The 18,139-nt window shown below is 43.2% G+C and overlaps 1 protein-coding gene across 1 annotated transcript in view; it reads right to left on the bottom strand.

Annotated features, from left to right (window-relative positions):
* The window catches only part of celf3a (cugbp, Elav-like family member 3a), a 32,483-nt gene extending 15,481 nt beyond the window's left edge, over positions 1–17,002 (bottom strand). Inside the window, exons 1-5 of the mRNA XM_008280517.1 lie at positions 16,957–17,002; positions 15,993–16,148; positions 13,995–14,077; positions 3,294–3,342; positions 265–393 (exon numbers count right to left, since the gene is read on the bottom strand). Coding sequence (XP_008278739.1) covers positions 265–393; positions 3,294–3,342; positions 13,995–14,077; positions 15,993–16,137 — 406 coding nt within the window. The 5' untranslated portion in view covers positions 16,138–16,148; positions 16,957–17,002. The remainder of the gene's footprint in view (positions 1–264; positions 394–3,293; positions 3,343–13,994; positions 14,078–15,992; positions 16,149–16,956) is intronic.
* Positions 17,003–18,139: the final 1,137 nt, after the last annotated feature.

The following is an 18,139-nucleotide window of genomic DNA, read 5'->3' as shown; positions in this document are numbered from 1 at the left end:
CGGATTATCGAGTCATGACTGTATGTGCATACACCTGTGCCTGTCTGGTGGGTTTAGCACAGACAGATTTGCAGGAGGAGGGAAATGGTTCTCACATTCCTGCCTACCCCGGCTTTATATCTGCATGTGTGTTTACACTCTGTACCTGGCTTCATGCATAACACTCTGTTTTTTGCCCTAATCTGTTTTTACTTCATTTCACAAATTAACTCTCATGCTGGGTTGAACTATCTTTAATTTCTGCATGCATGATTTTGGCATCACCTTTGCTGGTACCGTCGGGCCCGCGGAGCACCGTGCACTCCTCTATGCTGCCGAACGGCTCGAACATTTTCCTCACGTCGGCGTCCGTCTGCTGTTTCCCCAGCATGCCCACAAACAGCTTCCTGTCTTCTAAGGGGAAGGAGATCACCAGGATGGGAGGGAGAGGGGGGGAAAAAAACAACAACAGGATAACGTGAGTGAGATTAAAGAAATGATACAAGCAGAAGAAAAAAAGGGGCAGAAGAAGGAAAAAAATTTCAAAAAAAGGAAGAGTTGCCATGTCACTGCACATGCATGAATAACTGAGAGCAACAACAAAACAGGCCGGATGCGAGCCTGCGATACTCGAGGGCGCCACCAGAGTGCAGTAACACGAACAGCACAACAAACAAACAGCATCTGGCGGTGACTCAAATGTTTGTCACCCTCTGTGTTGTCAGAGAAGCTGCTCCGTCTGTCCCCGTCTGTGAAGGATCAGACCAGTGTTTCTGCATGTTGGAGCCCATTCACTACAAATCACATACGCCTTCCATTCCTGCACGCTGTTCTCCAAAAGAGCACGGCACAGGGCTAGGAGATGCTTTTCTAACCTATTTTTCAGGACCGCTCAGGCTGCCATTTCATTCCAGTTTACTCAAGTCTGGCGTGAAACTCAAATGCCAGAGACGAGAAGTTAGCGAACTCGTCTTTGTTGTTGGGCCTAAATGTCAATGACGCTGCAGGTTAGATTACTTAGAGCTGCCTGTGCGCTGTGTTGATTTAAGTGTTCGGTGATGAAAAGCATTGAATTCGCACACAATCGATGCCAGACAGCAAATAGGAAAAGTGGACCATGTGAAAAGGAGAATCTGGTGGTTTTCTTGGATGGAAAAGTTGCGGTTTGACAGTCAGGCCTTGAATTTTGGACACGTCTTTTCTTCTCACAGCCACAATAACACGCTAATTATTACAAGTATTCCTATTTTTTAGCCACAAAAAAAGGCCTCACTGCAAGCAAATATCTGTTTCTGCAAGTTAATGTACCTACAATGCTAAAACAAAAGAAAACCAAAGGATTACTAACAGTACAAAGTGATTTTAATGAGCTACAAAAGAGAAAAAATGATCATCTTCAAGGTAGTGTAAAATCAAATGTAGAAAATCTGAACTGACTTTTAAGGACAGTGGACAGCAGGCGTTTTGATTTGTCACAGTGTGACAGCCAGCCAACGTGCACAATACCGGGACCCTGAAAGCGAAGCAGCTATATGGAATCCAGCCATCAGTAATTTTATCATCTACACCTGTGCTTCTCCTACTGTGCCATGTCCAAGTGCAGCGAAATAACAGGCCTTATCAGAGACAGAGGATGCTGTGAAAAGGAGATTTGGATTATTTCTTAGACATCAAAGTCCAAGCGATGCGTCTGTCAACTCCATTTGGATAATTTTTTTTTTTTTAAAAAACAAAAAAAACCCAGTACTGGCTGAAGTTGTGAGTCCAACAACTGCCACTAAACTACGGTACACTTTGGAAAAATGGGCAAAAGCAATGTATAGTATATATATATATATATGTGAACACTGGATCCACAGACAGACATCTAGTGGACTGTGACAAGACATTTATTGAATTTGGCAAAAATTGCATTGGATTAGAATCGCTGACTTTCCCTTCAAGTCTTTAGAAAGAGCTTAAAATATAAAAAATGTGCTCAGAAATGTAGAAAAATGGGTGAAAATGAACCGATTAGGTGATTAATCAGCTCCTCTGTGAGAGTGAGCTTTGTTAGCACTTCCAGCAGCAGATTCAATGTGATTTAACAGCTTTAAAGGACTAATATTGGGACCCTGTTTTTTTTTTAGAAAATTAATCAAAGTCTCTACAGTTTTTCAAGTCTAACTGCTGCAAAGATGGTTCATTTCACCATCACACTGCTGCTGTTCACGCCTCTTTCAGGAAGAAAACTCTCTCTGCATCTGGCAGCTTTGAGTTGGATGACTATTGGTTAATTACACTGCAAAAAAGGTATCCCAAATATAAGATATAAACATTAAATCTGACAAGAAAATGACTTAAAACTTGTGAAATTATCCGTCCATGCAGTGAGTACATTTTACTGGATAAGAATTCTTGAAATACAATTTTTAATGCTCAATTTAAGACTGTACTGCAAAATCAAGGACTAAAAATTAGAAAATAACTTTTAAAACAAGCCAAATTATCTATCGTGTCTTAAAATAAGATTTTAAATCTTGGCAAGTTCCAGATTATTTGCAGTGTAGGTGTTTCACAGCATTTAGGTGGAAAGTCAGGAGGCTAACCAGTAGCTGGGGAGGACCTGAAGAGATGTAAATAGCTTCATATCTTTTATTTTACAAGTTTAACCATAAAACACAACAAAAATGCATCTAAAGCTTTAAAGCTGTGCGGCGTGTGTGATGACGGCAACTAAACATCTTAACAAGCTGCTGAATCTACGACTAAACGATCATCTGCTTAAGGAATGATGAAATCTTGGACATTTTAGTGCAAGTCACATTGTTTATAGACTTCGTTTCCTTAAAAATTGTATTTTAAAAAATGGAAAATATCACGTGATATCTTTAATATGGTGAGAATTTCTTTGACTAATTAACTGCAGCAGGAAAAAAATGGGAAAGTTGGATTGTGTACATTAAATCTGTGCAGCCATCATTTGTTTAATGTGGATTTTCTATCTTGATATGAGCATCAGGAGGACACACCAGAATGTTAAGGGTCTAGTGATGTGCTCCCCTTATATTTTTATTCCTTGCTGTATTTTTATTTATTTTAATGGCCCTTATCTCTTTTTTTTTGTGAATGCTTTTATTAAAATTGTCGTGTGCAGAAGCTCATTTGACTAAAATCTTAACACAAAACACACTGAACTTGAAATTTCCCTCCTTGCGAGGGTCGAGACTAACTGACGTGTAAACACCACGCTCGTGTTGGGTGGTTGGCGCTGTAAAAAGGTGTCGCTGTTTGAACAGGTGCTGCGTGTCTGGGTGGGGACAGGTGTCTCTTACCCCCTCTGCTCTCGCTGTCGGCTGGCTTCACTTGGATCGGGCGGTTCATCTGCAGAAAGGAAGCAATTTAAATGCACAGGTCAGGAGCGGTGAGCAACACAGGAGAGGGAAAAAAAACAAAACAAAACAAAATGAATTTATATGGCAAAAGGGCTTACAAGCTAGAAATAAACTGGCACTAATTGGAATTTGAGCGTGGCATTTAATCAAAACGCACCCCCTGCTGCCTGGTGAATTACAAAACGTGATATTTATGTGTACTGGCTTCATGTAACCTTTCATGTAAATGTCATTATTGCTGTCACGCGACGTAATAATGACAAATTTGTATGGATGTTTGTGCATTTGTTTCCTATATTTAACGTCTTTCCTTTCCTTTTTTTTTTTTGGCCAACTCTACTCCAGCAGACCCGGCTGACACTGATATGTGTGATACTACATTTGCAGTGTCATTCAGTCTCTCTTTCTCTCCCTAACTCCTCTCCCTCTCTCTGAGTCTCTCTCAGAATCTGCTCTAATCCTGCCGTCTATCGGTCCCTCTCCCCCTATCACACAAAACCAGGAAAAGCACACACCCACGCGGGATTGGGGAAGTGATAAGATTAAGAACACTCGCCAGCTAATCTGGATTAAAGGAGCACGCAGCATCAGAGCAGGGAGGGGAGATTGTGAGGCTGACAGAGAGGCAGAGACGGTTACAGGGGAAGGAAACCATAGTCGAGAGAAATAAAAAGAGTGACGAGGAAAAAGCAGAGAACGCACAACACGAGAGGGATTATGTAACCTTTTCATAATTCACTGCCTTTACTTCTCCAGTCTCCTCCCCACTATTTAAATAAGCCCCCTATGTGAAGCCGTGCACACATCAGCGCCTCGGCAGCTTGTCCTTCAAAATGTATAGAAAGAAACACGGTGAATAGAGGTATTGAATGAGGTGAAGAAAAAGAATGAACAAGAGAGGCGGTGGTGGTGGTGGGAGGGGGGAGAAGGGTGGGATTGAGAGGGGATTGAGGGGAAGTAGAGGAGCATATGGAGGAAAGGGGGGGTGGGAGGGATGAGGGATGAGGAGTCGAGGTGAGAGCAACACAGTGACACTCTGTTAACTGTGGCTTAATGAAGGTCTTAATTATGGAGCTGGTGACATTTCAGCCAGTCACTGATCCGGTGTCACTGATTGATCCGCTGTGATCGGTCACCAGGAGACACTATTGATCGGCGCCGCGGTCGCGCTCCGCCCGCCAGGACCCGCATGAACAAACACCGAGTACAGAACCACCGGCTGAAAGCAGCACCGAAGGGCTCCTGCGGCTCCTCAACGAGAGCCTCCAATTGATTGCACCAATTAATGGGATGATGGAGGGGCCAAAGTCTCAAAACCATCTTCCAATCAGTCAAGCAAATGGAGGTTCTGCTCCTGCAGTCAGCGGATGGTAATTTTAGTTTAAATTATATAGTGAAAGTTTTGTCCTAACGTACCATTTGCTGCAGTGAAGATAACATCATCCCGACTGGGCCTGAATGCTAAAAAACCATGTGGCGAGGCCGAAGCTCTCAACAAACATCACTTATGGTATCACAAGAGGGAACATTCATTGCTCTTGTCCAATGTTTACCACTATACCAATCACTTTTTGTGCTATTTGCACACCTGAGTGCAACAACAGTGTGTGCAGAACAAGTGCGACGTTATTTACAGCTGCACAATATTCTGCACACACTCGCATTACACTCTGGATGTACACGTGTGTCGTTTTAAACTACTCTTCCTAATATTAATCTCACTGTTCCATTTAGTACATGCTGTTCTATGTAGCCAGGATTTTAGGGAGTCCTCCATTCTGTGTTTTAATATCATTGAATATTATTTATTATGCAGGTTTGACGAGAAAAAACTATTTATTTTGATTATGCAGCATCTGTTCAGTTCATTTAGCTCTTGAAGCTTTTTGTTATTCACCTAATGTAAAGGCAAGTTCCATAATTATCACCAAAAAAAATGTTTAAGGTTTGAAAGATTTTTAAAAATGGAGCAAAGAAGGAGGTGCAGAAAATCAAAGCTGATGCATGATATTTTTTCTTTTGCTGATTGAGAACTGTTTCAAGGCACAGGGATGTGACATACAGGCCTGATTCCAAAAATATGAGGTAATGTTTGTACAACTGAAAATAGAAACCGACACAGAGAACAAGATTCTTCAAATCTCCAATCAAACCAAACTTCAGAATCCAACCGGGTGGGGAAAGACACTCAATCTTCGACTTGAGTTAAGCAATCAAAGCTGATGCTACAAACTCGTGGCGTTAGTTTATGTGACATGCTTGGCTGATGGCGTGTTTGAACGGCGTTTTTGAAAAAATCCCCTGGCCCATATTTCGGTGCGGGAAGACAAACAGTGAAGGCCGTGGAGCTGGTGATAAGGAGAAGCGCGGCAGATGGCTCAGGAGATTGGAATTAGAATATACAAGAGGGAAAACTGCGAGAAGTGGAGGCCATCAAGGCTGCGCCACTTCAGATCGGCACGGCAACCGGCCGCTGCCTCTGACGAAGACCGCGCTCACATGGCTGTCGTCATGACAACCCCTAGTGATGAGAACCCCACATCAGGTAAACAAGGTTGCCCTGAACAACGTGCAGGAGAGACGAAGGGAGAGGAGAGAGGAGGGGAGGAGGGGGGAAGAGAAAAAACAAATGAGGAGGACAAAGGGTGCTTCTAGGTCAAGAGATAGGGGGATTAGATGTGGAAAGGAGGGAGGGAAAAATGAAGGAAGGTAAGAAGGAGAAAATAAAACGGGATGATGATGGAGGCAGCGTTCGTGCCTGTTGAATGTTGGCGCTGCCTCGAGAGCAGATGCAGGAGCAGGGAGAAAAATATCTCCCTCTAAGCCTCAACCACTAACACACACTTTACAGTAATTTGCTCTCTCCCCTCCTCCTCCTCCTCCTCCTCCTCCTCCTCCTGTTGCTCCCCTCCCTTCCCCTTTTCTCTCTTAGGCTTGTTTACAAAAACAGTCCCATACTGTGCACAGACAACACACAGGCAAAACCCGCCTGATCAACAACCCATCTCACCAGTGTGTGTTTTATTTTTCTTTCTTTTTTTTTTTTTCTATTTGATTTGCTTTTTTTTTTTCTTCCCTTCCCTATTGCACTCCATCTCCAAACACAGACATTATATACAATCATCCTCCGACGAGCCACACAATGCTCAGTCTGCTCCCGTCGGTCACAGCAAACACGAGCTACACATCTACACATACTTCATCTTTTTCTTTTCTCTGATGCCGCGGGGGGATTTCACCGGGATTATGAGATATTAAATCCATAGATTATCCAATCCAATCACAGCTCGACCCCTTCGCCATAATGCATGACCCCCCCTTCCTCCTCCTCTTCATCTCCCCTTCAAGCCATCAACATTCATAAACACAGAGGAGTGGCACTCGCTACGACGTGTTTTCATCCGCCACGGCAGCACAAATGTGTGTTAGATAGAGGAGCGTTTGCAGTCAGAGTGAGTAAAACATATTGATGATGACATTTTTCTCGCCTTCCCATTATGACCCGCAAAACAGATGATAATCTCTCGCAGCTCAGCGCAGCCCCAGTGTTGTTAAGTCTATACAGTGGGCTGCTGCCGCTGCCGCTACTGCTGCTGCTTCTGTGTGAGGGTGACACATTTCTGCCGCCTGTTTTCTCTCCAATTTCAATCCATTCTGCTTGTCCGCCCCAAAAGGCGGCCACTCTGAATGGTAAATATATCAGTGGAGACCATCACCCCTTTGCTCTTTCAAGAACATTTACAGCAGGGGGGGGGGGGGAGGCAGAGCTGGAGGTGTGTGTGTGTGTGATGGGGGAGGAAGAGGAGAGGGAGGTGCAGCTGGGTGGGGCGGGAGAGGAGGAGGAGGGTGGGCGGTGGGGGTGGGGGGGTTTGGGGGGGGCACAAAGACAATTTTCCGTCTTCGCCTCCCCTCCGCTCCATCACACAGCGCTGGTCATTGCATCGTGCCGGTCGCCTAGCAACCTGGCATCCCTCGTCCCAGCCGTCTCCAGGCAACGAGACCTGCGACCGTAATCAACCTGCCACCTCCCGCCTCTCCTCCCCCCCTCTCCCCTACCCTCCCCTCCCCGCTCTGTTCCTCTCCCATCATCTCTGCTGCTTTTGCTCCCTCGGCTTCTCCATCCTCCATCCTCCTCCTCCATCCTCCTCCTCCTTCTCCTCCTCGTCGCAAAAATGCACTTACGCCGAGACGCACTTGTGAATTCACCCGAGGGAAGAAGAAGAAAACACAGGTGGAAATTGGTATATTCGCAAGCACAGAAAGAAAGAAAGAAAAAAATAATAAAAAGAGAGGAAAGAGTAAAAAAAAAAAAAAAAAAATACAAATAAAAGGGAAAGAGGGAGATTAATAGACGCAGTTGATTGTGCACTCGCAACAAAGAGTTGGAACAAAAGCGACAGAGGCTGGGATGGAAAAAAAAAAAAAGAAAAAAAGCAGAGAGATGCACAAGAGCGGTGTGGTAATGCTTCCACATGTGGATGCACACAAAGCAGAGAGAGAGAGAGAGAGAGAAACCTTCTCCTGAATCCAGCCAGCCGCTAAATCAATCCAACACAAAGAGACTGACAGCTTGTACAGTTTAATAATATTTAATCAATGTCCCAGTCTTCGGAGTCAGAGCCGCTGCCCAGCGTCGTCTCCTACAGGCTTCACTAGTCTGTCCGGTATTAAGACCAAGCTGACACTTCCTGAAGCTGACATTCAGCCGTTTTGTCAGACGGCCAACACACAAAAAAAACAAAAAAACCTCAAAGTGGAGAAACTGTATATCAAAGAGTAAATTTCTAACAACACTCGAGTTGACTCCCAATTGTTTTGTCTCTTCTGGCTGTTAAATATTCATGTCAAGTGCTGTTTGACTCGATTCAGTGGAGCAGAGGGGGAGAAGAACTGAATCACGGACAGATTTCTGTGTATGTGTGTGAGTACAGATAGGGTCCATGTCCTACTTTTTATCTCATTTATTTATTTTTATATTCGGGCACACTTTAAAGCCACTATACATATATATATATGTGTGTATGTATACATATATGCATGCTCATTAGATAACCAATCCAAAGTTTAAAGGGCCTAATGAGTGCTGTCACAATAGCCTCCACCACACACCACCACCACCCCCCGCTAAAAACCCACACTACTCCTCAGTAACAGATGTCTGTATTTAAGCTGATAAACACACTCCCTCAATGCACCTCCAGCCTCCAGCTCCACCCTTTCTGCCACCCACTGTTCATTATGTCAAACTTTCATTCATTTCTTCCTCCCCTCCCCCCCCACTCTTCATTACAAACACCCCCCATCCCTCCTTCATTTATCCAATTTCGCTCAAATTCACACCCATTTACCACCTCCATAAATCCAATCTGCATTCATCATTACAGTCGCCCCAGAGTGACGTACAGAGGACGAGCCCCCTTCCCTTTCTTCTCTTTTCCTTTCTTTTTTTCCCCCTTTCCGCCTGTCCTGCATCGTCCCTGGCGTACATTGATATGCATATGTAAATGAATGGACGCATGAATGCGCGCCCAACTCCGGATAGATTCATCAAGTGAACGCGTTTGCTGCGAGGCTCGCTAATTGCGATCATCATCATCGTCATCATCTTCCTCGCCGACGTGGAGATATAGGTTGCATATGTAGGCGCGCATCATAAATAACTGCACATTTTGTCAAGTCTTGTCAGTTTTCTGCTCACAGGTATATATAAGAGGTTGTTAACCCTGCAGCAGCAGCTTCATGTGTATCTACAGCAGGGAAGGCTTCGCTCATACATTAAGGCCGCAAATTACTGCACTCTGCACGACAACTTCCCATCTCATATCCTGTGTAAAAAGCCTGGGCTATATTTAGCATATGCATTTTTTTTTTTTTTCAGACTATTGATAAAACCCCTCTGTCTGCTCCGTCTGAGTCCTTATGTCTGAGTAAATGTCAGGCTTAGTCAGATGTTCCACCCAAAGCGAGCTCCTGCCTCTCATATGGGCAGCTTAAACACAGAAGGCCTCGCAGCACAGATTTTACGCTCGCAGATAGTGAATGAAGAAACCTGAGAGGGGCTCATAATAAAAGATGAAAAAAAAAAAAACCCTGCAACTTCCATCCTCCTCCTGTCCATATCTTTGGATGTGTGCTCTCCACGGAAACCCGCGCGCACAAAAGCAAACAGACAGTTACACACACACACACACACGCACACACACACGCAGCCTTCATTAAACCGTGTTAGCGCCAACACCTGCCCTCCCTTCCCCCGCTGCTCATGCAAATACACAGCAAACACACTCACACTTTCCAACTTGGCCGCTGTCTCGCAATTAAATTTAGATGTTATTATTATTAATTTTGGATTTTAGCTTTTTAGAAAAAAAAATGAAAAGAACATGATTACAGAAGCACATGTAAGCTTTGGGAAGTCCGTGTTGATTAAAAGGAGACGTTTATGGAGATAATTTGCTGTCCTGTCAAGAGTTGGCTGCTGGTTAGCTTAGCTTAGCATAAAGACTGAAAAACCGAGGGGAACAGCTTGCCTCATGCTAATCTGCGAGCTTTATAGGTGCTCTTTAGGTAGGTTTTGTTACCTTTGGACGAAGCCAGGCTAGCTGTCTCAAGCTAAGTTATCCTGCTTCTGACTGCAGGCATGAACTGTAGATAATAAATTAACATAGCTAACATGATATTAACTATTAGCTTCTGGATTACTGTTTTGAAGGCTAACGTTTAGCCTTTGTCATCATCATCTTATGAAACCAGATGTAATTAGCAACTAGCAATTAGCATAACTTGTTTTGCATGCAAACACTTCGGGAAGTCCGCATTGATTCAAGGAGACGTTTTTGGAGATAATTTGCTTTCTTGTCGAGAATTAATGAGAAGATCAACGCCGTTCTCGTGTCCATGTGCAAACTACAGTTGGCTGCTGGTTAGCTTAGCTTAGCATAACGACTGAAAACAAGGGGGAACAGCTCAATTCAAGCTAATCTGTGAGCTTTATAGGTGCTTTTAAGGCAGGTTTTGTTACCTCTGAACGAAACCAGGCTAGCTGTCTTAATGCTAAGCTAACCTGCTGCTGGCTGCAGGCATGAACTGTAGATAATAGATTAACATAGCTAACATGATATTCACGATTAGCTTCTGGATTACTGTTTGGCCTTTTGTCATTACTATCTTACGAAACCAGACGTAATTAGCGACTATGCACGCAAAGCATACATTTATTGTCTATTTTGCTCTAAATTCTACTATAATTTACAAAACAAATATTACGCTGTATTCAAAAATACTAGGAAATAACAATTGTAATCATACACACATTACAAAAATGCTCACTGAAGCAACAAATCAAGCGAGAAATCGGGTTATTTTCAAATACAGTTCTACACAATAGAACTTCTTTTGTAACCAGAGGAGTCACCCCCTAGTGGCCGTTGGTAAGAATACATGCTAAGTCCACTTTTTTCCATGCATTCTGTGGCTGCAGGTTGATATTAACTGGATGTAAATGAGAGTAGTTTTGATTTTTTTCATGTAAATCTCGATAAAAACAGAAATAAGTGTACATCACAAAGTCTTTTTAATCTACTAATTAACTCATCTTGAAGCGTTTTGTGTGACCAACAGTCCAAAATCTGAATATATTCAGGCCAAAGAAAGCCATAAAATATGTACAAGGGGAGAATTTTTGTCATTTTTATTGACAAATGACTTCAGAGGTTAATGGGATGTGAAAATAGTGCTGATTCATTTTCAATTACGAGAATTCATTTCGGCTCTGATGACCGTTTTTAAAACAGGCGTTTCCTTGAAGTTGCTGTAATCTCAGCTCCTGCCTTCGTAAAGTGACTCAGTTCAATGTGGCACAACGTGGATGTTATTGTCTCCATGAGCCTCACAACAGCTGACCGGGCCAGACAAATGGCTTGAGACAGTACACAGATAAAGCGATAAGAACAGAGGGGACAAGAGTACAAGATGTCCAAGCAGGACAGAATGAGTGCAGCTCAGGAAGAGAATCTATTCTCTCCATCGCCACACTCACAGCGACTCGGTTTTATTGCTCCCTGCTATTTTTTTTTCTCCCCCCTTCTTCTCTTTCCCAACTCCGCCATTCTCTCACTTTCTTTCCTCACTTTGGGCTGAATGTGCTTCTGACACTCCTCTTCCCCCTCTCACTTAGAGACGGACTCTCTCACCTGAAATTAAACACAAGGCCAGGTGCCACTCTGATACAACCATCTGCTCGCCCCTGCCTGACTTTTACCTTCTTTCTTCTATTCCATTGTTAGCACGGAGGGGAGTAGTGGTGAGGGTGGGGGGGAGGGAGAAAAGAAAAAGAAAAAAAAGCATCAAGACCTACTCTTTCTTTCCAGAAAAGGAGAAACGCTTGGAAAAAAAAAAAAAAGCAGCGATGACTGTTAATGACGTCTTTCAGCTTTCTCTACATTCAGGTGTGCTTTCATTTAAGCTCCCTCATCTCAGTCCTATAATTGCTATCATGTTATTCCTTTTGTATCGCCCTGGCCATGAGATGCCAAAGTTAATTATTCTTTGGCAGCGCAGGTGCAATTAGATGACAATTACACCACAGCTGGTGGCAGGGGTGGGAAGCAGAGCTCGTCCGTGTGGGCGTGTATGGAGCTAATAAGACGGTTTTCATTCTTCTTCCTTTTTTTTTATTATTTTCTCCTCTCCTCTCTTTTGGCATTGGAGGGGGGGAGGGAGGAGGGGGGAGGGAGGGAGAACACAGGAGGGTTTAGCTTGTTCCACACGGCTTAGAGGTAAGAGGCTGCGAGGAGGAGAGCCGAAACACTGGGTGGGGGAGAAGAGGGCTTTGGCGTGGGGCATCGGGCCCTGCTGATCCCCTACGAGAGGTCAGGAAGGTCACGCTACTGTCACGCTAACAATGGGATTTCTTTTGTCGCCACCCTAATACCAGCCTGCTCCTTCAAACTGCTCCCCCCCCACCACCACCACCACCACCACCAGTAAGCCCCTGAAGCCGGCCGGCCATTTAAATAATGTTCTGAGACGATTAGTCGATCGACTGTCAAAAAAAAAAAAGTCAATAATCGAATCAAAGGGAAAAGACAAATATTTGTGGGACGAGCTTCTCAGAATGCCGACTAATGGTTGCCTTTATTGATTGTGTGTGTGTTTTTTTTTTTAATAAATGGACAAAAACAGCGAGAAATGTCCTTAACAAGCTGAACAAGAGCCCAAAGTGACGAGTCAGGCAGCTAATCTTCACAATGAAGAAGATGCAACCAGACAAACTATTAGAAAAAATAGAAAAAAATCTGAATACTTTTATTTGTAGATGCAAAAATAAAATGACAAATTGCCAAATTGCCAAATTAGATGAATAATGAAAACAAATTAAGTGAATAGATGCAATAAAAACAAGATAAAATAGTTAATTCAAGTCAAGACTAATGACTATTGAAAGGTAAAAAGTATTATGAGCTGCATTGTGAAAGCAACCTATCACGACTAAACACTGCAGTTAAGAGCCTGTTGTGTTATTTAAGGTGTGTTTATATCTGAGTAATTTCCATACTAGGGGTTTAATCCTGCAAAAATGATTAAAAATGCTCCTTTACTCGACTACAATACATATTAAGGCCGAGACCCTACAGTGTTATTAATAATGGAGAAGATTCTAACTAATGTAATAATAAAACTACACACTACCATGTTATTAATTATGAATCTCAACCTAATTAATGTAAATATTGCGGCTAAAACACTACAATGTTAATATAAAATCATGTGCTCTCTGGAATTCGGTTGGACATCTTCAGATTTTAGTGAACTATATCTTGAATTAGCGGCTAAACAATTAATCGATACTGAAAATAATCCTCCTGCCTCCTCTTCTCCTCTACATTCGTGAGATGCCAATTCAGTAGAGTTGAAGAGTAGGAGGTGGAGGGAAGAAAAAAAAAAAAAAAAAGAAGTGAATGATTTCAACAAAAATAACCAAAAGGAAACAGGGGTAAAGCCTTGTTAGTAAAAGAGGAAGCAGCGGCAAGTCTGGGAGCACACTCTGTCTCAGTAATTCCTTGCCTTGTCGCCTTGTCTCCCATATAGTCGGTTATTATAGAGACGCGGCTGTCATGTCATATTTAGCTCTGGAAATGTCATTTGGCAGCACACCTGCTGCCTGGCTATGCTAATAAAGCTAGGTTTAACTTTGATTAGAATTCAGAGGGAGAGATGGATGGAAAGAGAGGAAAGAGGAAAGAGAGAGGAGAGAGAGAGAGAGAGAGAGAGAGAGAGACGCAGAAAGGAAGAGAAACATCAAAGAGAATAAGAACTGGCAAAGTCACTCCAGCAGCGAGCCTCATAGCTGTCTCTTTCGACCCGTGACATGCAGCAAGATGACTCATGCCTTAACTGGATGGATATGTCTGGATGCATCACATATGAAACATAAGAGGGAGAGAGCAGCCTCTGACCTTTATTGGTGCGTATCAGCTTAAAGGGGAAGTCGGCCCCGCATGTCAAACTTGGTTAATTTTCCCTGTGTCACTGTGCGTCCACGTGTGCTCGGATGGACCGGCGTGCCACTTATTCTGCTGTAAACATGCGAGCTGTCGAGGACTTCTAAAAAAAAAAGAAAGAAAAAGGCAGCACACTCACCCCTGGTAGTGTCTTCTGCTCGTGCAGTGCATTCTGGGCTTTGAGGGCAGACTCACGAGCACAATATGTCAAGAAGGCACATCCTGGAGACAGAAAATATAGCATAATATCAGATTTACATGCTAAATATAGCATCAGATGTGGTGTGTTACTGCAGCATCGCTATCCTCTTCATGCATGTGCTTTGGTTTTATTAAAAAAAGCAACGATTCTGCATTCGAATTTCCTAAAATCATCTTTAATCGAAGGCAAAAACATTTTTTAAAAAAACAATTGTCATTTTGTTAAGTAGTTATCCCAGTGGCACCGGAGATCTGTGGGATTATTAAATCATAATATCTAGCGGTCTGAATGGGTATTTAATATCACGCTGTTCAAGCAAAATGTATGCAGCCCCACATAATAGAGAAAGGCCTTCATTAACCTTTAGGGCTCCCAGAAATCATGAATATGGAAATGTATGCAGAATAGGTGTTATAGGTGTTAGAGGACTGATACCACCTGGCCTATACGTCTCCCAAATGACTGATGGTTTATGTGGATTTATAAAAAGCCTTTGTTTTGCGCTGCTCAGATTTGCATTAGAAATGACAGCGAGGATTCATTGTTTAGCTTAGATCACTTCCCCGCAGCTTCCGTCCATCTGTCAAATGGGATTTTTTGTCGAGTTTTCTTTTCCCAAAATGTGAGAAGCCTGCTGGCCACGTGACCAGGAGTAGTAGCAGTAGTGGGTGGCACCGACACTCTCAGACTGATTGATATCGCCACAGGAAACCAATTATTGACTGACAAAATACTTTTTCTAAGATTGATCTCAGACAGCTACCTTTCCGTTAATGATAATTTGACCGGCACGGGGGGAGCCGTGTGACATTTAACACTGTAAGAAGTACAACAACGCTGCTCCTTCTCCAGATTTACTCAATTAAAACAGCCGGAATGCATTCATTTGTTCCCGGAGTCTGTTTTTAATTTCAAAATGCCATTTCCTGTTTGGATCAGATTACGTCAGCAGGGAAAAACAAACACTGTCTTTGAATTTATACTGCAGCATCTTGGGGCGAAGGCAAATCGTCCAATAAATCTGCTACTAATAATTGATTAATTGTCAACTTGTTTGAATGTTTTCTTAAGGAAAAAAGTCACAATTCTCCAATTGTGGCTCCTTAAATGTGAATATTTCTTGGATTCTTTCCTTCTCTGTCACAGAAAACTGGAATATCTTTGGGGTTTTTGGACAAAACGAGACATTTGAAGACGTCTCGTTGGGCTTCGGGAAACACTGATTGATATATTTCACCTTAATTTTTATATTTTAGACCAAACAAATTAAGCAATCAATCGACAATGGAAACAGTTGTTAGCTGCAATCATTTTATGTGCATGTTTAATTGTGTTTTACATTGTGCTCAACAATATTCATGCAGTTTCTACTTTCCAGTGTTGCTGCACAGTTAGTAGTTTCCTAGTAAACCTGAATATCGTGGATGGGCTGAGGTTTAGGGACACTAAATTTAAATTACACTTGATTAACACACAAAACCAACCTCATAAAGCATGGCGGTGTGAGAGTACATTGTAGTATATGGTCACGTCTTTGGAAATAGTCATTTTAATTTCAACTGGCCAATTTCACGAGTTTCTGTTTGACCAAAAATAAAAAAATCCATTTTCAGAGTGTTGATTCAACATTTTTCAGCGTCAGGATCCTCAGCCGATGTGTGGGTATGAACTTTCCACCGACTGTGCATCAGATTTCCTCTTTAGATCAATGCTACTATGGGTGTTTGGCCTCACGGGGGTCTTTTAAAAAGCCTCCAAAGGGACGGAGGCTCAATGAAGAGCCATTAACTCACTCGTATTAACTGGAGCTTCAGTCATAACTTGAGGATGCAGGGGGCAAATTGGTGTGACTGTCACTCCTACATGATGCACACAAAATGTACAATATCCAACCCCTCCTACCTTCTACTCTGGCCTCCCTTTGACCCGGCTCACCTTTGTGCATCCCCGTGTATTTGTCCTTTATCACCGTCAACTCGTAGATCTTGCCAAACTGCTCGAAGATGGGCTTCAGGTCCTTCTCCTCCAGGTTTCGGGGTATCTGCCCGATGAAGAGCTTGATTGCGTCAGGCTCCTTCATTGAGAAGTCTGCTGGTGGTGGTGGTGATGGTGGTGGTGTTGGAGGGGGAGAGAGAATAATAACAGAGAGTGGAGGCGGTCAGGAGGAGCAGACAGGAGCCTTGCCTGCCCGCCTGCCTGCCTGCGGGCTTAAATTCACACTGCACAGGAGGTGCAAACAGGAGGCCGGGGATGGAGGTGCAGATGGGAGCGTTCAGCGGGAATGGGAATAGGCTGAAATAATACTTTCTACACCCCTCGGAGACGTGGCAGTGCAAATACTGTGGTAGGTTTTTGCAGCGCGTGGCACAGAAATCAGAATAAAGCACATAGCAGTTAGGATTTCTGTCATAATATGTGTGAATGAAAAGTCATCTATGAAGTCAGTGTAATAGCATAAATAAATAAATAAAAAGCATGTATTTTTTATGAGAAACTATTGCATTGTTCATACAAATGCAGAAAATGACATGAATTAAAGAGTAAAAATTGAACTTTCACATATTGGGCGTCACATTCTCCACCGTGGATCACATCAGATGAGGTATAATGGCGTTTTTTCTCGCATTTAAACAGTAATTTCTAATCAAATAAATCCATGTGGTGTCGTAGTAAATCCTAGTAAACACAATCTCCCTTCGCTTCGTGTCTAGGCCGCCTGTTTCCGAGACCATGACAGTGTGTGTCAACACAGCTGGAGACCTGCGCTCTCTTTGTCAAGACACTGGTGACAACAACAATGACCCGAGCACGATTTCACACAATCTGAGCGAGAAAAACAAAACAAAAAACCCACAACAACAACAACAACAACAGCAAAGAGTTAAAGGGGGAATAATACCTGTGGTGCTGTTCGTGGAGGAGAATCGGCGTGATGTGTGGAGATGATTCTTCTTCTTCTTCTTCCCTCCGCTGTTATTTAGTTATTAGAGCTCAACCACTCAGTTCATGTGTGTGTGTTGTGATAAGTTAGGCCTGCTCCCCCCTTAAAACAACACAACTAACATCCAGCCTCGGTCCTTTATTCGGCATGAGCGAGCTTCTTTTTTTTTTTTTTCCACAGATCTTGTTTTTTTTTTTTTTTCCTCTCTCCCTCCCCCTTTGCTCTTCCCCAACGCCGTTTTTTTTTCTCTTCTTCTTCTTCAAATAAACGTGGTATTAAAAAAATAAAAATAAACAGCTCTCTTACTGGTTCGGACGCGCGCACAGTGTAGTGATAGATGAATATTGAGGCTTCCTTCAGTAGACCGTGGGGAATTGGCAGTCTGGCTGGCTGTCCTCTCTCCTCTCCGCCTGTGTGTGTGTGTCTGTACTCCTTTGACGTCGTAAGCCGGTGTCTCCCTCCCTGTCCATCTCCGCTCCATCCCTCCCCTGGGCGCCGTGAGCCGTGATGTCTGCCGCCAGGGACCGTCCGCAAAGTCCCGGCCCCGCTGACAGCCGCAGAAAGTGGAGGAGAGAAGAAAAAAAAAGCAACACAGCTGGCACAGAATGTTACATACAAGTTTTTTTTATGAATATATGTTTTAAAGAACATTGTTTATTATGAATCCATTCATTATCTATACTTTATCCTCACTGGGGTCGAGCAGAGGCTGGAGTCTATCCCAGCTGACTCAGGGCGAAGGCAACCAAGACAGACAACCAAGCACACTCACTTTAACACCTACGCCCAATTTAAAATCCCCAATTAACCTCAACATGTTTCTGGATTGTGGGAGGAAGCCGGAGAACCCGGAGAGAACCCACGCTGCATGGGGAGAACATTGAGACTCTACACAGGACGATCCCGGGCGTCCTCACCGGGACGCGAACCAGCGACCTTCTTGTTTAATTAGGAATATTTTACATATATAAAAACATGTGCAAGATCATTTTCTACATATATCTGCCCTAGGGCTGGGCCGTATCATACCAGTAATAACCGGTGTAATGCTAGGGGATGTGAAATTGAAATATTGTGATAACATTTGAGTGAAACGTGCAGTGCTGTTGTTTTCGTCTGGTCTAATGCACATGGCACGAGA

Source organism: Stegastes partitus, unplaced genomic scaffold (genome assembly GCF_000690725.1).
Source record: "Stegastes partitus isolate 25-593 unplaced genomic scaffold, Stegastes_partitus-1.0.2 Scaffold6, whole genome shotgun sequence".
NCBI lineage: Eukaryota > Metazoa > Chordata > Actinopteri > Pomacentridae > Stegastes > Stegastes partitus.
Note: the sequence above shows the minus strand (reverse complement) of the source record. Positions and strands in the feature narration are given on the sequence as shown.